This window comes from Physcomitrium patens, chromosome 22 (assembly GCF_059467195.1).
Source record: "Physcomitrium patens ecotype Gransden chromosome 22, ASM5946719v1, whole genome shotgun sequence".
NCBI classification, from domain to species: Eukaryota; Viridiplantae; Streptophyta; class Bryopsida; order Funariales; family Funariaceae; genus Physcomitrium; species Physcomitrium patens.
The window spans coordinates 6,751,519-6,773,141 of NC_143431.1; the positions used below are offsets into that span (position 1 = coordinate 6,751,519).

The following is a 21,623-nucleotide window of genomic DNA, read 5'->3' on the forward strand; positions in this document are numbered from 1 at the left end:
TAACTACCAACCTTACAAATGTACAAATAAAGGTTTAAAAGTTCTATCAACGACATCCATCTAAACCAAAAGTGGCAAAATAAAGAATACTAGCTTGGTAAGATAGCTTCACCATGAAGATTCTTAGTTCTTGACGTCATAAAGAAGGGGAGGAGGCAGCTTGTGAAGAGAAATTTTTTTCAAATGTTTAAAATAGTGTAAATCAATAGTTTGAATTCATGACCATAGCCTATTTATATTCTTTTGATCTTGTCTACTTTATGTGATATGAATAGTCAAGAAATTGATACCCTGTTGATCATACCATATCAACTAAGTAGCTCGTAAAGATGACCTCGAGATAAAGAGCCGCTTAAACCACAAAGACATTGAAGGATAACGAGTAATAGGTCACTGATAATTGTATTTGAGATAGAATCTGCCTATAAAGGACACCAAGAAGGAGTGTTTGTATGACAATTCCATAACAAAGATATCAAAGTTTATGCTTGGTGACAAGTAGAAGGCTTGGGGCACTATCAATGGCTATAGGGGCCTACGAATTATTTGCCTCGTAAAAAAAAACTGGAATATATTCTAGACATCATACAATAGATCTTTAACTTCTTGCACATATACTGACTTATATATACAAGTGAAGGCCAAGGAAATCTTCAATCTTGACAACTCACTTCTTGTAGTCTAGCCAAGACCTTACCTTGTATCTAGTTATTGTTCTAATGTCGAGCTAATTTCATTTTTTGGTCTTGAATCCTTGTCTTATATATGGTCTCTAACATGTAATGTGAAATACATATTTTTTCAACTTAGCATATAATCTCGTATTTCTAAATTTTTATAATATACAAAAAATATGAATTTCATGCTACTTTATATTTTTAGAATAGATTAAAATATGGTCTAAGAAACACATAACAAAATCATCTAAAAACTCACAAAAAACATTATTAATAAGATGTTGAAAAGCAGCTAGTGCATTTGTTTGTACAAAAGGCATGACATTATATTCAAAGTGCCCATACCTTATTCGAAATGTTGTCTTCCATTCATCTCTTTTTTTCATGCAAATCAAATTATATGTTCTTTATAGATCTATTTTTGTATAGATCTTAGCTTGATTTAGTATATCAAGAAGTCCATATATCAAGAATAAAAAGTACATATTCTTGATAGTAATCTTGTTGAGTCTTAAATAATCTATGCACATTTGTAGTGATCTATCTTTTTTCTTTATAAATAAGATAGGAGCTTCATCAAAAGATTTCAAATGACATATGAAATTCTTAGCTAAATTCTTATCAATGTACTTTTTAAGTTCAGCCAACTCATTTTGTGTAAAACTATAGATTAGACCAAATAGTAGCTGACTTCTCTCTTTAAGGTTGATTGAGCAATCATATAGACAATGCTCTGAAAAAATATCTACATTCTTTTTTTCAAAAATATCTTGAAAATCTTAATATTGACTTAGTATGCCACTTAAAATCTTTCTATCATTAAAAATAGGTATACCATAAATAACAAAAGTCAATCATTCTTTTGTAATATGCAAGAAAGCTTTTGCATCTACGAGTATGGATTTGAGTATACTAGATTCATGACTTTGTACAAAACTTTTAATAATGCTCTGAAAAAATTTAAGTTTATAAAATATCTAATCTATTAAAAGATTATATTTTTTTAACCACAATAAATCTAAAATGATTGGATTAGAAGGAGACCTAATTATATTAAAAATCACACAATTATTATGACCATTTATTGCTATATCTATAAGAAGTGTCTCATGAATAATATCTCTAAAAGATAACAAATGACTATTTATGACTTCTACATGTACGGGTTTAGTTTTTTGTACCAATGATATTCTATGGCTTTAAAGAAACTTTTCATTTAAAAAACAAGTTGAAGCTTCTAAATCTATTAAGGTAGAGGCTTTGTGATTATTAGGTCCTAAATCCACATCTATTATAAAATAAAGAGAAGGTTTTGAAGAGAGGATAAGACCTTTACTTATGCAAGATTTCAATTGCATGGTGACATGTTGTAGTTCGGCTACTAAGTGAAAATAATGTGATTATGTATTTAATGTATAATTTACTTAACAACATGGTGAGAGCCATGTTAATAGATTTTAGTTGGTTGTAGAATATAATTTGATTATTACCTTGAAAAGAGATTGTTTAAAAAGATTACTATAAAATTTGTATAACTTTATTTTCTTTTGATAGTAGTTTTTAAGTTTGGTTTTGATTATTAGTAACTTCTAAATATTTAGAGTCACCTTTGCTAGACATTGGTGACCTTTGAAAACTTATTTTGATTCTCTTATTTGGTATTTAGAACATAAATTATGTAAAACTTATAAGAAAAAGGATTGAAGAAGGGTTTTAGTAGCAAAGAGAGTTTAGGGCATCCATATAGATGAATGGAGATGGATGATGAAAATCTCCATTCCTATTGGTGAAAAATCATAATCAATAGGCTTTGAGGAGGCTGCCCAAGGCCATATTAGAAATTAGAGTTAGATTTTCGAGGCAATTCAAATTTTGAAGACTAAGGTTAGAAAGCTCATGGTTTTGGCAACAGTTTTGGTACAAATCTTGTATGATTTGGAATTTATATGAAAGAGATATAGGCACTCAAAATTAAGGTGTTGATTTGGGAGCTACCGTCACTCTTTTTGACATAATACATGCATACAAAAAGCAATTGAGGATTGATAACTGTGATTGGAGAGAATACTTTTGCAAATATAATTTTTGAATACTTCTTGCTGGATTCCAAATTGAGATGAAAGAGATATTGGATTTTAAAGTTAGTGCATGCAATCTAAGAGTAGTAAGTGACCCGATTTACTAGTGGTTGTGTCTTGAGCTATATCTTGAGAAATTTGATAAGGTTTTGGCTCAAAATTTCAGAAAATGTATATATTCATGTTAATAAACTTTTTGCTTAAGTTTGATGGCATTTGAGTATTGGATTCTTAAGATATTAAGAAAATAGTGCTCAAGTACTTATAAATTAGGATTTAGAGCATCTGCTAGGGTTTCTTACATGCCTGAAGATCGGAAGTGAATTTGCAATTGGTTTTTTTTGTGGTAAAATTTAAGGATAAATTCTACCTATCCTATAAATTTGAAACAAACTAAATGGCTAGATCAATAGTTATGAATTTCTAAAGTTTAAGATGAGAAAATCCTTTATGGAAAAAATATGTTTTGAAGGGATTTTGTTATATTTTGAGTTTTATGCAAATTAAAAGAATTTTGGAAGCTAAGAAAAGATTCATATAAAGTTTTAAGCTAAAATCTCTATAGCTAGATATGTAGTGTATTCTCAGATAGCAAATCATGCTATACGACAATGGTCTCTATTGTAGCTAGACAACTTTGTTTTTTGACTGTTTTTCAACTTTGACAATTGTACTCTTCATTTTGTAGTTGTGTCATTTCTTTGGATAATATTGAGCAATGTACTTAGCTTCTTTATAATATAAATATAATCCTTCTTGATAATGAACAGTCTTTTTTTGTTCAGTAAGAGGTTTATAACATACCTCATCAATTTGCATGTCTTCTACTTCCAAATTTTTAGATCGAAAAATCATTACTATTGTTATTGAATTGTAATAACGTTATCATATTATAAATGCTTATAGTATGTAAAAATTAGTTAAAATATATTATATGTTAATAAATCTAGATGTGTAATAGAGTGGTTAGTAGATTAAATTAAAAAGAGTTGGTATAAGAAACTTTACTTTGTTTTTTTTTACTTATTTTGATTTTGGTATTAAAAAGAATAAAAATAAGACTTAAATGTTTAGCATGAAGCCTTGAGAGAAGGTGGAAGCCTAAGGATAAAAATCTAAACTATTAGGAAGCTAATTGGAAGGGATGAAAGCAATGCATGGTCTAATGAAGGCAAAAAATGGAGAACTTCATCTCTATTGGTCGAATACCATATCCAATGAGCTTTGAGGAGGCTGCTTGCAATCTTAACAAGGGTTTTGGTGACTTCAAAGTAAGCATTTGTGAATTAAAAGATAGGATTTAGCAACATACATGGTGGCAAGTCGAGTGCTTAGATACCTCCCGGATTGCTATGCTGAACCCATAGCAACCCAGGAACACGAGGAATGTACCTTGCTACAGATCCATCCAGTAGATCCAGTTCACCATATGCCACCACCTGAGCCAACACCACCCGAATCTAAGCACTCGAATCGCTTTATGAGCATGGCGACGTCCTCCCTTTCAGTTACCTTGTGTGTGAGACCTAGTGAGGGATATGTCTGGAAAACATCTTCTGCTTTCTTTTGTCTTCCTTGTACCTGTTTCTGGAGTAATTGAAAGATATCCCAATCTGACTCCCCACCATCGGGGAAAGAGTCTGATTCTGTGATGTATATGATGGTGTTCTGGCCTTTGGGTTCGAAGGTTATGTGAGCCTGCTTGTCCTAGGTTGTGTTGATTGTTGGTATAAAGCTGTTGTCCGGTGTCGGAGACACTGGGTCGACTTCGGTATCTGTTTCAGGCACACGAGTTGATTTAGATGTTACCTGGTCTTGGGATGTAACTTGCTCCGTGCTCGCCTGTGAGATTTTTGCTCCGTGTTTGGTGGTATTCGCCAAGTTCTAGGTTTGTACGGCGGCTCTTGTGTGTTTCAATTTCTTACTCCCCGTCGTTCCCTTGCTTGGTTGGTACTGCAGTGAGGCTACGTTAAAAAAATCTTGGTGAAGTGGTATCTTCTCTGTTTGCTAAATTTTCTACACTATGATTGTTTGGTCTCGCATCAGATTTGCGGACAACTACGTTGTCACTACTATCCTGCGCTCTAACCCGCCAACTACTTGAAACTGCTCCACTTTAACTAAAAATTCACAGAATCTAGTTTACTATACACTCCAAGAGACGTAGAATGCAATGCTGGCAATCATATTGAATCAGTCTTCGAGTTGCGATCACATTTGAGGGATTCCGATAATATCGGATCTGCCGGGGCTGCGCCTTCCGCGATTCACGGAGCCACACCCCCTCCCCCCCAACTGAGGTATTCCTGCAGAATAATTCAATTCTAGCAAGATATTACATGTGTATAGAAGTCGATGAATTTGTCCACGCATTGAAAAGAAAGGCGAGACTCTCGTCCCTCTTCCTGCACCCAGCAGCCCAGCCCAGCCCAGCTAAGTGCAGCCCTAAACCTCCCTCCTGGTCGCAAGATGGGCCTTTGACTGACTGGGACACTCTCGTTGTCCGCCTTTTTGTTTTGTTAATGGTTTGATGAAGAAACAGGACAACACTTCCCTATTGCCGCTGCCACTCTTCTCTACTCCCCCGTCCCTCCCTCCCTCATTCTCTCATTCCCTCCTCCTTCTGTCCTAATTTCCACTGGATTTTTTCCTCTAAGTGATGACGAAGACGAGGTTCTGAATTGTCATTGACGAAAACAAGTGGTTTGGTCACGCAGTCACCGATGAGCCACCAAGACTGGTATGGTTAGTGCAATTACAAGGAGCACTCGCGTCACTATTGATGGCTTCCTAGCTCTAATTAGCACCATCTTCAAACTGCTTCTACTCACCTGCAGGAAACCACATTTCTCAGTCAAGACGGCGAACGTTTATCCACCCAGTTAGTGTGCAATGGGAATTCCAAAATGATCACCTTAGAAGTTGAATACAACGGTTGCGTCTTTACATGGCTTTCAAAGTGTGACTCAAAATTTACAATGAAAGGTTATGTGAAGGAATGTGTTCACAACTATTGGTGAACAGAAGCCACCGTCCTTCTATTGCTAGCGTGACATTATCATGCCAGAGAGGTCCAAGTCTGCTCTATTAACTCTTCGATGCATTGGGCAGCGGCGACTGCAACCCTTACTTTTTCGTTGATAGGAAATCTGGCCACAGTTCCACTGCAATAGCTTGCACCTCCTCGGCCATTCGTTGCATGATGCCAGGAGCTTTCACGTCCATGTCTGCTGTCAGATCCTCCCTTCTGCCGTGGGATTCTGTTGTGTCATCTGCACTCTACCTCCACCCAGCCCTTTACATATCAGTGCCACAATTTCGTTTCATTGCTTGAGTTCTTTTCATGAAGAGATGATGGAGGACATTGACCTCTCTCTGCTTCTATTACTTAGGCATGCATTTTTAAAGAGTATGACTAAATAGACGAAACTTTGAAAATTCGAGAAGTTTACAATTTTGGGAAAGTAATTGTGCGGTACTAAACATTTAATGGGCACAAAGTTCGCAAGACAGCCTTATAAAACTAATTCACTGTAGAATCGTCTCACCTGCGGCTCAATCGGTTTGAATATTTCTTCCGTCCGAGAGTCTGTCCCGCTCGACGCCATGTGGTTCTAAAGCTCAACGTCGCTCAGCCCCTTCTGGACAATGTGTTGTTCAAATAATACAATTCACTTCGGGGTTTGCGAATAACTCCTCTTCATTTCTCGTTTCCTTCAATATACTTCTCGATAAAGTGAATATTCCAACCATCCAGCGATTCAAACCATCGATTCATGTAACTTGCGTTTCGTCCAAGCCGATTGCAAGCCTTTACTGACGCATGATGAATGTGACCGGTATTGCAAACGTTTGAGTGGCTATGGTGTGCGGAGGGTGTCCACGCTAGACTCAGGACTTGTGTGACATGTCTTCAAGGGGGATCGTAGGTTACGTATCTTCCTTTCCAGTCCCTCGTAGATACCATCCATTTTGCATGGTTGTGCACAAAAGCTCTGTAATTGCCGTCCACATGGCGAGTTTCGAATCGCCAAGACTCTTCCCAGGGTCGATTGGGGGTAGCACAGCTGGTTTCAGTGCCTTTTAGAACCTTGGTCCAGCCTTTTGTGTGCACAAATATCTTCAGATTCAGTGGGTGATTAGAACTGAAAACAAAATTCCAGATTGCAGAGGCGGACAAAGCCACACCTCATGCGGAAACCCTTTCTATTAATTTTTAGTTTGATAATCTTTTACAATTTATGGCTTCGATAATTTTGTTTACAAGTAAGTTTTAGTCTTTCTACTTTTCAGTTAAAATTTTCTTTATCTTATTTGTTTGTTTGCCTAAATTTAATAACCATCTCATAGTTCTTTAATGTTTCTAAGGATCATGTAACAATATTTTGAGTTTTTTTAAGCTTATTCTAATTATGTTAATTTTTTGTGTATACAATCAACTATTTTATTAAAATGAAAAACAAATGCCTTCAATAGTATATATATATATATATATATATATACAAACAGAAAATTTGAAATTAAGATGAAGTCGTCCAATTAAATTTTAGATACTTCTACTTTAAATAGTATCTACAAGAATTATACATTTTAAAAACTATTGTATTATTAGTATAAAAGTCTAATCAACACACATTTTTGCAAATTATTTTTTTTGTTGGTAAAATTACTACAATTTAATTTATATTTATCAAAATTTAATAAAACTTGTAAGAAGAATTGTGTTCGATGAAAATCATAAATATCTTATCCTACATACGTCCCAACAATAATAAATTCTTAGGTATTCTTCAAACTCATGCAAATGTTACAGCTCAACATCAATTATCCACACAACATACGTAAAAACAACAATGTATATTTGCATTGTAGAAAACTGAACCACACAACAATCAAATTTTTCAAAATTGTTACAATCGAAGGTGCGGTAACAATTCATAACAGTTCATTATTCGGTTGGATCTACTGTGTCATTTTTCCCAATGCAATGATTTGTTTATAAGCATCTTCTAAGTGGTTGCGTACTTGGGGTTTTGTTCTCAACAGTTCATACCGAACTTAAGATGGCCACTATACAAGGGGGAATAATTCTATAAAAAAACAATGTTAATCTTTGTGCTCTTCATGAATGATAGCTTCTCGTCAGACCAGCGACAATCATCTCCGAACCTTAAGTTCAGCTCGAGGATTTCTAAATGAAAGCATTACTCTACAGATGATGGCCTGTCGAGGCACGATTCTCAGTCGAGAAGCGTATAAACTGTACATGACACTTCAGTGTTTGAAGCGGAGCTCAAGGGCGCACCCATGCAAGGAGGGCAACAGGAAAAGCAAGTGCTCTCACCACATGGTGCACCCGGTTCTAATCCTCAAATACGTGAGAACCACCAACCGAAACTTGAAGTTAGTTGATGATTCAGCAACCAAGCGAACTACTACAAAAGCCAGGTAGAGCTAGGAAGAGGGATCACTGCGGGGGCACCATGGGAATTGGGGCAGCAGCAGCAGCAGCTGCTGCTGCATACTCCTGCCGATGTCTTTGTCTGACGTACACAACAAATAGTAAGCTCATGAGTAAAGTGACTAACAGTGCATCAAGTTCATCCACGGTCATTTTGTTCCACCACTCCTCAAGGTTCGTTTGCAAGTCTGGCAAGGAATCGATGACTTTCACCTGCAATAATTAACAAATCACCATTGAGAACATCGTCACACAAAACAATTCCTTCCCAATATATATATCTATAGTAAACTTTGCATAGATTTGTTCTGTTTGTTTGTTTGTTTGTTTGTATTTTTTAATGAGGCGCATGAGATTATCGTTCATTAAACTAGAGCTGAATGGCACAACACTAATCCATGAGACGGCGCATGCGACACTAAGCTGTTGAAACTGATATCATCCTACAATATGTTAATCATGGAAACCAGTTACAGGAGCACCTAAAAGTACTGTCATTCAGTCTAGTGCAAATCAAATGATTCACTGTACCAGAAAGCTCCCGCTGTAATGCTGGCGTAACCAGAGGCTGGTGAGAGCAAGAGTGACAGGCACAAATGCTGCTGGCTCCTCCTCAAGTGCTTCATCATAGTACCGCTTCGCAAGATGGAGATCCAATGGTAAACCCAAGCCTCGTTCGTGCATGTAGCCCAGATTGAACATTGCTTGTGAACTATGCTTCTCCTTTGCTCTAATGTAAGCCTCTCCTGCTCTCTCCAGATCTTTCGCTGCTCCCTAAAAACAAAAAACAGAGATGCAAAAATAAGTCCCACCGAATCACAGCAGAAGTGCCGTTGACCGGTCCAAAAACCATCAGATCACATGCGTAAGTTCTAAAGTTTTGAATTCGTTCTATAGCTCGGTTTATCCAATTGCAATAACTTAAAAACAACGGTCAGGTAAAGGTGCATTCTCTCAAGCATGCAACCTTGTTCCTTGCACAACTTATATAAGAACAGCTGCTCAAATTAAATTCGAATCGAAGATCAAGACATTGATAGACATGCATATTTGGGAGAAATTCAGCTGAAAACATACTCGGCCATAATAGTAAGCGTCTCCTAATAGCAACGACGCATGCTCGTTGCCCTGCTCGGAAGAATGTCGCCACAGATTGTGAGCTCGCTCGTGACGTTCTTCTGTTGTGCAAATGCCAGAACTTCCAATACAGATCCTACCCCGGTACTTCTCAAGCAGCCAAGCTGCATTGCTTTGACCCACTTCATAGCCAAGCTCTGCAGTACGAGAGTAAAGTAACAGTGCTTTGCCAACATTGCCTTTAATGTAAAACTCCAAGGCTTGACGCATCAATCTTCCCCAAGGCCCCCTCTCTGCTACGAGCTTATATAATGCAGCAGCCTGTAAAATTTTAATTCATGCAATTAAATCCAGTATCAAGGAACCTTCACAATACCTGAGTAGCGCATACAAGATGGTTCAACTGATAACAACAACGTTAACAATAAGAGCCAATGTAACTAGACGTACGTGCGTAAGATCTTTCTTCATGCCCGCCGAGCCCTTGTGCAACATAATTGCAAGATAGTACCGAGCTTTAGAATGCCCTTTATTGGCAGCGTCCACCAAGAGATCCCTAGCACGTGCATAATCCTTCTCAACTCCCAGACCCTTCAAGTAGAGGATGCCAAGATTGTAGAATCCATCCACATTGCTAGATTCTGCAGCGCGTTGGAAATACTCCCTTGCCTGGCATCCATGATCACAAACGAAAGTCAGAACAACCACATCAACAACATTCTGTATACCAATCTGACAAATTAGCTGCCAGTTTAACCTGAAAGATACTACAAGTAATTTATCCGAAAACCAAGACGAGCGGCGAAAATTACGAACGCAAACAACCTATTAAGTGACATCCCAAGCAGTTCACATTTGTCACAAGACAAATACCTTCGTATAGTTCTTGCCTTCCACACCTTGCCCTTTAATATAAAGAAAACCTATTCCATTGAGGGCAGAGTGTTGCTTCCGGTCAGCAGCAGCCTTAAAGCACTCCAGGGCTTTCGTATAATTCCTCTCTACACCATATCCCCGAGCATAAATCTCCCCAATCAATTCGAAAGCGCGAGACTCGCCCTTCTCCACTGCCTTCAGCAACCAGAAGAGTGCTTTACTGTGATCACGTCGAACCCCTCGCAAGCCATAGTAGTAAAATACCCCAAGCTGAAACATAAAATCTGGATGTCCCTTGCGAGCCTGATACTCCAAAAACTGGAAGTCATCGTCGTCTTCCCCTCTGAACCTTTTCCGCACATCCTTGCTCTCCTCTAATCCATAATTCAACCGCACGTACTCTAAAAGAGGACCCTCTCGGGAACTTACAAAACTTGTCATGGTAATGACAGCGAGCTCAGAATAAAGCTTCACAGCTTTTTCATATTCCTGCACAATCTCACAGTAGATAACGTCACAAATATACAACCATGTATAGTGATTTGAAAGCCCTTTCAGCGGAGAAAAGCGGTCCAAGGTGTTGAATTGAATAGGAAATTGCATTCCTTCTGCCATCTTTGCCGTCACTCAGTCATCTCGCATTAATCCAGATGTGAAGCAAAACTCATACCTGGTTGCGATAGTGGCGATACGCCAGTGCCATTTTAGACTGAGGATTTCCGCCTTCTTTAGCGAACTCATGGTAGAGATAAGCCTTCGCGTCACTATAAGGTACACCGATTGCCATCCAGTGCAAAAAACCAAGAGTTGACTGAGCATGAGCATTTCCATCAACTGCCTCTGACCGCAAAATTTCAATTGCATTGTTCAGCATGCGGGGGTCTTCCTCATCCACCGCCTCAACCATCTTCCGAATCCCCAAAGCAAACTGAAATAGAGCAGCACATTGACTCAAACAGAAAGCTCAAAAATAGTTAGTGTTTGAGAGATAATATAGAAAGAAGAGAAAGACAAGAAAAGACAAGAGTTAGAAAATGAAAATAATCCAATCAAATCTGAGCAATAACAATATTGTTCTTAACAGTAGAGAATTCCTAGCTGACAAAAAGTGAAAAATGACCACCAAAGTAAATACACAAATTCATATCATTCCCAGATCAACACAGAATATAAGCAAAGAAATCAGGAAATAAGCGCAAAATTTAGAAAGCGACCGTACAACCGGTAAAAACATAATTAAAATAATAATAAACCACCTTAAAATGTATTACGTATAATCTATAAAGTTAACACAGCAGATCAGATTGAACCGAGAATCAAGTTTTGCGATACAGAATGTGAACCACGGGCAATGAGCGCATGCATCGTACCTTTGTATTACGTGAATCCCAAATAGATGGCTCCTCAAGGACCTGGCTCCACGATCCCGAATCCAAGTCCTCGTCAGTCCGTGGCGAATCTTGAGAGTCACTAAACTCATCCCATTCGGGAGGGGCATCCTCAGCCTTCCCCTGCAAGCTATCAGATGGCCCATCCTCGCCATCTGGAAGACTACCATCGTCTCTATTATCATCCGAGTCTGAACCCAAAAACAACAAGATGGTTGAGCCATCTTTCTTAGGAGAATTAGCTGCTGCGGTGCAAAGAGCAGGGAGCGACAACACAACAATCAACGCCACTGCGAGCAGAATAATGCCACCCCCACGCCACCGTGATAGCCCCATCCTAAACCCACTGATCTTCGTTTCACTACTCACCATCTTCCTAAACCTCCCGATCCCCTAAAAACCTAAACAACTCCCTCCATACAGAATCCTCCACAATCACCTCAAATCACCCATGTCAATATCACCTCATCCTTAAAATTCCCACCATCACCTCGAAAAAACCCACGTCATGATCTTTCTTCCGCGGCACTATAATTCACAACCTCTCACTTAGATCAGCAAGTTGGATCTCTATCCCTGCTCCTACCCTAACTACTCACTCACGACCCACCAAGCACCTCGTCGAGATACATCCAGACCGCAAACCCATTTTCAGGGGTGGTTTAAATTGCTACATCTTGGAAGGAGACGGAGCCAATGAAGTGGCGCCGAGTGAGTTTCCTGTTTCTGATACTTAAGCCCAGCAGAACAGTCCAGAAGTTCATTATAGAGGGGAGGTAATGCAGGAGTTCACGCTTGGATGGATGAACACACGAAGACTAGCTCTTCGTTGCTTTGCATATTCTACTGAACCATGTGCACTTGAGCGGTTTAACCCTAGTCACATGGATGTGGACTAGTTTGATTTTCTACAAGTGAACCGACATTCTCATTACTGAAAACACTGGATACAATACATACTATAGAATGCATTTGCTGTAACAATAGTCTGCAAGCTACGGAGGGTCTTGCTTATTAGAACTCCATTTTCTCCTTTCTAAAGCTTCATAACCAGCGCAGTTATCTAGTTAATTACCACATGAACAAGTCTAAGAGATTAATGTAATAGCCTGCATGAGAAGCTACCGTAATCTAGACTTTAAAGGAACATTAAGTATTGGTACAACTGCACTTCAATGTTGAAAACTGAGAGTGCATATGGTAGCAACAGGGTGGTATAATTACAACTGAGCATGGACCTCACATGTTCTCAATTCTATGATGAGATCCTCTTTGGACGATTATCTCTGAGAATCGCCTCTGTATAGATCTATCCCTCTAGCAATCCTCTGTCAAAACTTTGCCACAAGATGTGCTCCATGTGTTCTGGATCAGAACCTTGCAGGCTCACTCCACCGCTTTCAAGGCTTGAGATCGAGCCTGACGCTCATTGCCGCTCGATGTCTGGATGGAGAGCATCCTTCAACAGGCATTGCGTTCTCGTTCTATGAAATGCTCGTCATTGTGAGGACTAGCACGTCATCGAATTGTTTCGGAAGACCACCAGAAGTTCAGCCTGCTGCAGATCGTGATGCGGCATGCCGATCTAATTACTATCCATATCCAACCCTTCTATGTTTTCGGATTATCCATTCCTCGTCAATCATGTCGCTGCAGATTCTGGTCCTGAGGCTGAGGAAATTCTCCGGAAATCGCTTCTTTGAACTGGTACAAAAGTGTGTCCCCAGATGAGGTCTTACTCAGAGAAAACGATTCGGTGTGCTTGGTGCTGTACATGTCAACGTAGCGTCGTTGAGTCGAAGGAAACGAATTCGAAGTGTGAAAATCATCTGAGTACTGTGGTGGTAGCAGAGAGAGCAGCACTTGAGACACATCGTACATTGATGGACGATGCGAGGGGTTATCCTTGGAGCAAAGAAGGGCCAGCTTGAGAGTCTTCTCCAGCGAGTCCAGGTCTTGGCAAGTGGCTGTGACGTAGGGGTCAATCACATTCTGCATTGTTTTGCCTTCTAATCGGGACATGACCTAAAAATGAGACAAAACCTAATCTTAGTTTCCAAACGCAAAACGATCTTTTGTGCAAATTTCAGTGCAACAATTTGATTCCTCATGAAGGTTATGAAGTTAGGGTACCCAGTTAAGGAGATTCACTTCATCGTCGACTGCTTTTTTGTTGGTGAGAATCTCCAAAAGTAAAATGCCGAAGCTGTAGACGTCTGACTTCTCATTCAAGCGAGACGTCTGGGCATACTCGGGATCTATATATCCAATCGTGCCCATAACATGAGTGGATGTGTGGGTCCTAGCTGGCTGGATGTTCTTTGCTATGCCAAAATCGGCCACATGTGGCTCCATGTCTGCGTCCAGGAGAATGTTGCATGATTTCACGTCACGATGCACAACTTGGGGTTTGCAGTCTTTGTGAAGATACGCCAGTCCTTGTGCTGCTCCTGATGCGATTTTGAGCCTCGTGTTCCAGTCGAGCTTGTTTTTCACACGACCTACATCACCAAGTTACTGAATTCAAGTCACCAAAATGCATCAAAATAAACATAACTCATACACAACATACACGTCAAGTGAAAACTGCTTACAGGTGGAACGTAGAATATCCCACGCAAGTGAGTCCCAAAGCAAGGATTTGGTAAAATAGTTCACCGTGTAGGTTATCATAAAGGCTTCCATTATCCATGCAATCATAGAAGAGAAAGTTCCCGATGGAGGACATTGAGAATCCTCGCAGAGTCACAAGATTTCGATGCTTGATGTTTCCCAATGTTATCAATTCTGTCTCAAATTCGTTCACATTCTGTGAGAACTGGTTGTAAAGCTTCTTAATTGCAATAGGATGGCCGTTTCTAAGGCTACACCTGTAAACCGTGCTTGAACCTCCTCTCGCAATCACATATTTTTCACTAAGATTTTCCGTAATCTGCATCATCTCCTCGTAAGATTGAGGAGCCATTCCTAGGTGAAATATCACAAAACTTGGTGGACCTGCTTACAACCAATCTCTCAGTTCTAATTAGTACAGTGAACTCTCCAATTTCCGAATAAGGTTCTAAGGTGTTACAACCAATAAACACAGACCTGAGGCGTCTCACAGTCCAACACCTAAAAAATAAATGCATACTCACACGAGTTCTTCAGTTCAGAGAATCACATACCTTGGGCTGTTTTATTCGAAGATATTTTGAATCCATGTGGCTGTGAATATCGAATAGCCACAACAGTAAGGAGAGCGAGCAGGATAAGTGCTGATATCGTAATTCCCCATGTAGCGGATGGCCCAAGGGCTCCTGCGCAGGATTTGAAATTTGTTTTAACTGGCTTCATCATTAAAACACCATTGAAAAGTTAATGGGATCTCTGACTAATATCAAGCATGAAGGTGTCGCATACCTGGGCGTTGTGATGCGATTTCTCCGGGCTGCTGAGAGTTTAGTCCACAAGGTGATGTGGAGTTTAAGCACAGCAAGGGGTTCCCAAAGTAGCTGATAACCGTCACACAACTTGTTCAGGTGTAATGTAACTTGCACAACGAGAAGTAGCCAGAATGAGAGAGATGAGACAATATTTCAGTATAACTTTCTAGTTGCGAGGACCTCTGCAATTCCTACGAGACAAGCATTACTTTTGAACACCTTACCTGCTGGTTGGAAATCTGGAAAAGACTTGATCTCGAGGAATAGTGCCCGAGAGATGATTGTTAGATAGGTTCCTGCAAAACATATTTTGAGAAGGTGATAGTGAGCTAAATGACCACACACTCTCCACTAAGACGCGACTTGTAATAATGTATTGAAATATTAATAAACAGGATTTACATTCTGAATACCAGTACTGCACTCTCACAACGCTCAACTATTGAAGAATTCTGAAGCAGATGATATTTCACGTGAATACTTGTCTCAATAAGCGCGAAAGCTTAGAACAATCAACCATCTCAAAATGGTTCACAAATATATTCCAAGCTAAACCTTAGCCACTTGAAAATTACATCAGTACGAATCTGATAGTTAGCCAAACCTACTGATGAACATGTTGAGACGTATGACTGTTTGTACTCAATACTGTCAATGGACTACAATACAATTATAAGAGATGAGAAAGAACAGATGTATCAAGCTCTCACAAGTAGGATAGTTCCAGCAGTTTGCCAAGCTCGGGAGGGATAGGTCCTTGGAGTTGGTTTTGCGACAAATCACTGCCACCAACACAATTAGAAACATACAACATGTTTATCCCTAAAAATTTAAGCCTTTAAATGAAGTAAACAAACAAAATAATCCAATATTTAGGATCAATTCATAGTCTTAATCCACTTCTACGTAGTTTTTAAAAGAGGTTTCAATTAAGCGGTTGGATCTACTCGATCTAGTGAGGAGCATGGAACTTACAGGGAGCCAAGACTCTTCAGGTTGCCAAGCGCAATTGGTATAGTTCCACTCAACTTATTGTTCTGTAGATCTCTGGTTTCACAAGTAAAGTTTGTTAATGCTAGTGAACCAGTTTTACACTCACAATTGGAAGACACTGTTTGTCAAAATTAAGCAACAATTAGAACTTCCGTACATTCGTCTGTTTATTATCTTACATTTCAAGCAGATGCTCGAGATTCGAAATTGAAGGAGGTATTTGTCCAGTTAGACTGTTCTTCGACAAATTTCTGCACAGAAACTGATATCAGCAATCCGATGCAATGAACTGCTTCAAAGCTTCACCTCAAGTGGCAGTCGACAAAACTCACATTAATAGAATTAAAACTCAAATGCATACGACATGAAGCTAAGAAATGAAGAAATGCAATGCAAGAATTCGACAGATATGATTTTCTTCCAATACATCTCAGGTGTAAGAGAAGCCGTATTTTCAGAGTAGCAAAGGGGAGAGCGTCAACTCACAGTATATCCAGGTTCACAATCATGCCAATCTCCTCTGGCACACTTCCGGTGAAGTTGTTGAAGGCCAGATTTCTAGTCAAAACAACGATTATCTGGTGAGTACTGCACCTTGAATCTTCATGTAACAGCCAATATATGGGGACACGTTGCATTTGAAATAACATTCATAAAATCTGAAAGTATGCTCACAGTAAGGTAAGGTTGGTAAGCTGCTGCAATGCTGGAGAAATGCTTCCAGTTAGCTGGTTACCGTGCAGGTTCCTGATCATAACAACGATGCGCTTCATGTACTGAGAGCATTCACCAAAATGCAGCATCTTCTAAACGTGTCAAAAATTTGTGAAAGTATGTGATTGAGCCTTTCAACAAAGTATAATGTGCAAACTCACAGAAGATTTAGAGCTGCAAGTGAGCTGATGTTCTCTGGAATAGAACCCTTCAGTTGATTATTAGACAAATCCCTGCAAAAAGGAGATGTAGTATGAAAGCTATTAGCTCTTCGAAAGTTTCGTAGGAGTGACTTAAAGATGAAGATGGTGACCTTTTGAATAAGCATCTTACTTCCAGATTACCAAAAAAAGGCAGAGAAGACTTACAATTCGAACAGACCAGTGAGGTAGCATATTTCGGATGGTATTTCCCCTATTAGACTATTAGCGCTCAGTTCTCTGCATAGAATGAAAATGTGTGAAGTCAAAGCTAATCAATTTTCTAATTATTGCAAGATATACAATGAATTGTCCTCAGAGGAGCAAATGAAGATAACGATTTCATACTTATCAGCTGAGGAGATTCTTACAGGTAATTCAGTCGCGACATGTTTCCAAATTCTTTCGGTATGGGTCCCGAGATGTTATTATTGTACAGATATCTGCAAGAGATTATCAAGTTTGTAGAAACTCTTTCAGAACGTGGGACCTCTTCGTTTCGACTCAAAGATGTAAGTGAAATTCATGAACTCGCAACAGCTCAACAACAGTTTTCGAATACATGGCTTCCAGGTGACATTAGCTTGGATCATTGAGGGACTAAGACGGCAATGAATTCAACTTACAGTTTCGTAAGAGAAGTCAAATTTCCTAGTGATCGAGGAATCTGACCTTCAAGCTTGTTGTTGCTTAGGTCACTACACCATGAGACACGACAACTCAATATTAATTTCACTAAAGATAGCACGAAAATTTCTGTTTCTCAAATGATATATATTCACTGAATCCTTATACCGTATGTTATACATGTGACGTGTAAAAGAACTATAAAAAAATAGATCAGGTCGTTTGATTTGCTGTGGACAACACAAGGCAACAATTTAAGCAGCCTAACTTACAGTATCACCAGGGCTTGCATCAGGCCTAACACATCAGGAATCACTCCAGTAAGATTGTTTGATTCCAACGACCTGCAAAGTTTTATTAATTTTTATCAACCCAATGATACGTAGTCATTTGCACACATTTCACGTTCAAACTTTGCTTGGCAGATGAAAAGCAGCATTGTAAATGCGAAGGTGTTGTTGCGAAGGGAGATATTACAGGGTGCTGACTTGCAAGTAGCCAATGTTATACGGTATCTCCCCAGAAAAGTTGTTATAGCTCAAGTCTCTGCGGCGAACATAACGGAACCAGACTTTAAAATGCTGTTATATCAGGACCTAAAAGAGGCAGCAAAATTTTGACGAGAATTAATGAGTGATGGAGTCTGACTAGCTGCTTACAAAATTTGAAAGGATGTGCAGTTTCCAATGCCAGCCGGTAGTGGTCCCGAAAGTTTGTTTTCGCGGACATTGCTGTAATGAAAGAAGAAGAACTTCGACTAAGGATTTTTATCAGAGATAAGACGTCCCTTCCTTGAATGACTTTTGTAGAAGAGCAACACTTAATTTTTCTTGGGGGAGGTGCCATTCGACCACAATCTTCCTTGTTGCTAATACAACCCTCCGTATATTGCTGCTGGAGACGACATCCGTGCGCAGCAAGGACGAATACTAAGATCTAGTCACAGAATGAGGGTTAATGGAACTTACAAATAGGCAAGCTGCGTTAATTTGCACATGTCATCAGACAAACCTCCTGTGAGCTGGTTTGACTTCAACATTCTGCAAAACAAAATTCATAAGCAACACTCTTGCAGGATATATTTTAGAGATACGTGAAAAGGTGGAACCCATCTACACACATCACCAGAAGAGTTCGGGAAAGGAAACGATTATGAGCATGTAAACAAGTGTCCGGGTTTGGAATTTACAAGTACTGTAAAGTTTCACTCCAGAAGAGTAAGGGAGGTATGGGACCCGACAAAATATTAAACTGCATATCCCTGCGCATAGGAAAGCTTTGACGTCAGTCAATGATGTAAAACTGTTTGCTGGCACGTCAAACATCCTAGGAAAAGTAAATGTATTACGGTAACAAACCGAGCTGCATTCAAAACATTATAAGGTTAGTGAGGACAGAAGTTCTGCTTACAAGTGTCGCAGATTTGGCAGGCCAGCAAACGAGGAAGGAATGGAACCCGAAAGCTTGTTACTCCTCAGATTCCTACACCGCAACTATCAACAATTCAGACGCTAAACTCTAAGTGCCTTGACTTCGAAGACATAGAAGAGAATTGATGCAACAAAACCAAGAACGTACTTGTACAGCTGGAGCAAAAATTCAGCACATAATGAGATACAAAAGATGTTACGGTTAACTTACAAGAACTCAAGCAGCTGCAATTGCGATAAAAGATATGGAATCTCGCCAACGAGTTTATTCGAAGACAAATCTCTGCAACCAAAGCGAACACCATTGACTAGTGGGTCCTATGCCACACACCAAGAAAGCTCAAAAAACAACTCGTCACTGAAATTGGAACGCAGTTGATATCTGGGAAACTCGCTAGGACGACTCATATTGATTTACAGACAACCAGAAACGTAGAAAAAATATTTTCCTTCCTCCGTTTTTCAAATATGCAACTGAAAATCCTGCAATGCAAACTGTGAGGTGTCGCATTAACGGTTCACCATATGATACGGACACCAAAGCCATAGACAAGGTAGGCGATTGTGCTGCTTGATGACCACATTGTTCTTGCTGTTGGGCAACTCTCCAAAATTGGTACTTACAAATGGATCAAGTTCGTGCAGTTGCAGATTCCAACCGGAATTTGTCCAGATATATTGTTACCGCTGAGGTCCCTGCCAGAATTGAAAGCACAGATTTGAGTGCTCCGTGAGGAATTTTCGCTTCGCTGCACTAGATAAATTGTTCCGGCATGGATTAGCTTGAGTCAGTAGCTCTTCACTTGGTTTAATGATGAACTGGCACAATTCAACATTTTCCTCTATGAAGCGCTTGGTATATGGCATCCTACTTACGACGTTCTGAACCTTTAAATTCAGACTTTATCAAAATTCTGAAGCGTGGGGGTGTAAAAGTCAGTGTTGAGAGGATCTCACAAGACTTGAAGGCTTTCCAAGAGTCCAATCAACGGAGAGATCTCTCCTCCAAGGGCTAGTGCCGACAAATTTCTGCGCACTCAAAGGTAAGAGAAAACAACTAACGAGACTTAGAAAGTGTCATTTTAAGCAAAGCTTTGGAGTTTAAATGTTCCTTTTAGAGTGATACACTGAGCTGAAAAGCTTGAACAGAACTTGTACATAGTGTAGCCTTAGCAAACAAGCACCATTTCATTCTGGAGCGCACAAACGCTAAACCCCAAGAGGTGAGACACCGTGTAATCTGCAAAATCAACTTACAGTGCTGTCACTTCGAAAGTAACGTTGTTGCAGGTCACACCCGTCCATTCACACGGAGATTGGCTTCCCACGCTCCAGTCTTCCAGCTCCTTCTCACCATTCACAAATGTCGCCTTAATGTTCACAAGAATGTGCACTGCAAGCAACAACACAGTTTGTGACATGAGCTGATTGTAGAAATTTCAGGGGAACTAAGTTACTGTTACGAAGATTAGTACGTTTAGGAACATCAGGCACACTTTGAAACGTACTCTAACGTATTCCTTTAAACAGTTGCAAAACCTTGGTAGTTGTGAATCTCGAACCCTGAAGATTCATTGCGTGTTAAAGTTGTGCTGACAAAGCTGTTAGTCCAGCTTCTGTAGCAATGCTGCAAGATCACTCATAAAAGTTTCAAGGCGGTGCAAGTGATTTCAGGGATGTATAAACAATGCTTTAAAGTATCACTTTCAAGCATTATGAAAAAAATAAGAAGTCGTGGAACTGTAGGAACGTCAACATCTTCGAAGCCGGAATCTAAAAACATGAGTGATCGATTGGGTACTCAACACCACCACTTACATGGTATTCTTGTACCTTAGCCATCCGTCATCCCTTCAAGAAACAAAAATACTGAGTAGAAACTTAAGGTCACAATAGAATCGATGCAGCGTACGCAAGTGAATTCACTCACCTTCGTCAGGCAATGAGATTGCTAAAATCGGTACGCCCCAAGAGCAGAGCACGAATATCATCGTAACCTGGGGGAGAAGCTTCATCAATGCCGGCCATTGCCGGACTTCCGTCATCATTCTAGCTACCTAGTATCTCTCGCTCAAATAGACAGTTCTCCTGAACTACTCTACAACGAAAGTACTCTTGAGCATGCAGGTGATGAGAAAATATCCAGCTCCTTCAAGGAATTATTCTCACACTATGCCTTGTACCCAAATCAAAATCCCAACAGAGTGTGCTCAATACAGCTGAGAAACTAGACGAAGGGCAGGAGTCTCGCAGGAAGGTAATGCCGTCACTAAGAACATCTCTTGCTGCCACCACTACCCATCACTGTGATCTCAAAAACCTTATTCCCCCCTGACATCGTGAATGAGTGTGACTAGTCAGAATGAGTGGGGACCTCAGACAGCAATTAGGAATAGAATCGAGCTGGGCAACAACAATACGTACGGTGACAGCTTGGAAAGCCAGCAGCTCCCTATGAGCAGTCAAAGCAGTCGAGAGAGAGATAAATTGAAGGATCCTTCGGAATGACTCCTATCAATCAATGCTGTGGAAACCACCTGCAAGTGCCCTCATAGCGAAGGCCTGGATGTTTACGGCACTAAGCAGCGATCAGGCGAAAGCACCGTTGTCTCCGTTTCAGTACATGAACCTAAATGGGCACAGCTTGATCACCCTCTGTGGCAAGCATCAACTGTAG

The 21,623-nt window shown here is 39.7% G+C and overlaps 3 protein-coding genes across 5 annotated transcripts; all 3 read right to left on the reverse strand.

Annotated features, from left to right (window-relative positions):
* Window positions 1–4,010: 4,010 nt before the first annotated feature.
* Window positions 4,011–6,436, reverse strand: LOC141044727 (uncharacterized). The gene is made up of 3 exons (XM_073530026.2): window positions 6,304–6,436; window positions 5,886–6,034; window positions 4,011–5,586 (listed from the first exon to the last, which is right to left on the reverse strand). Exons 1-3 carry the CDS (start codon window positions 6,361–6,363, stop codon window positions 5,583–5,585), a joined length of 213 nt encoding a protein of 70 aa, XP_073386127.1. The 5' UTR covers window positions 6,364–6,436; the 3' UTR covers window positions 4,011–5,582.
* A 1,185-nt stretch (window positions 6,437–7,621) lies between these two features.
* On the reverse strand, window positions 7,622–12,293 carry LOC112274864 (ERAD-associated E3 ubiquitin-protein ligase component HRD3A-like). Of its 2 annotated transcripts, XM_090246290.1 has the most exons (8): window positions 12,022–12,254; window positions 11,540–11,748; window positions 10,840–11,097; window positions 10,167–10,658; window positions 9,744–9,962; window positions 9,294–9,614; window positions 8,748–8,990; window positions 7,622–8,429 (listed from the first exon to the last, which is right to left on the reverse strand). In XM_090246290.1, exons 3-8 carry the CDS (start codon window positions 11,074–11,076, stop codon window positions 8,223–8,225), a joined length of 1,719 nt encoding a protein of 572 aa, XP_090102416.1. In that variant the 5' UTR covers window positions 11,077–11,097; window positions 11,540–11,748; window positions 12,022–12,254; the 3' UTR covers window positions 7,622–8,222. The 2 variants fall into 2 exon arrangements, with proteins under 2 accessions (XP_090102416.1, XP_024360456.1); XM_024504688.3 differs by having other exon boundaries at window positions 11,540–12,293.
* A 163-nt stretch (window positions 12,294–12,456) lies between these two features.
* Window positions 12,457–21,417, reverse strand: LOC112274863 (uncharacterized). Of its 2 annotated transcripts, XM_024504686.3 has the most exons (27): window positions 20,877–21,216; window positions 20,455–20,573; window positions 20,204–20,339; window positions 19,904–19,975; window positions 19,571–19,642; window positions 19,158–19,229; window positions 18,927–18,998; window positions 18,706–18,777; window positions 18,485–18,556; window positions 18,176–18,247; window positions 17,994–18,062; window positions 17,789–17,860; window positions 17,516–17,587; window positions 17,261–17,332; window positions 17,058–17,129; window positions 16,851–16,922; window positions 16,651–16,722; window positions 16,462–16,533; window positions 16,155–16,226; window positions 15,958–16,029; window positions 15,693–15,764; window positions 15,207–15,278; window positions 14,960–15,051; window positions 14,725–14,856; window positions 14,216–14,554; window positions 13,691–14,058; window positions 12,457–13,582 (listed from the first exon to the last, which is right to left on the reverse strand). In XM_024504686.3, coding segments are annotated over exons 2-27 (2,820 nt in total). In that variant the 5' UTR covers window positions 20,456–20,573; window positions 20,877–21,216; the 3' UTR covers window positions 12,457–13,195. The 2 variants fall into 2 exon arrangements, with proteins under 2 accessions (XP_024360454.1, XP_024360453.1); XM_024504685.3 differs by lacking the exon at window positions 20,455–20,573 and having other exon boundaries at window positions 20,877–21,417.
* Between the last annotated feature and the right edge of the window lie 206 nt (window positions 21,418–21,623).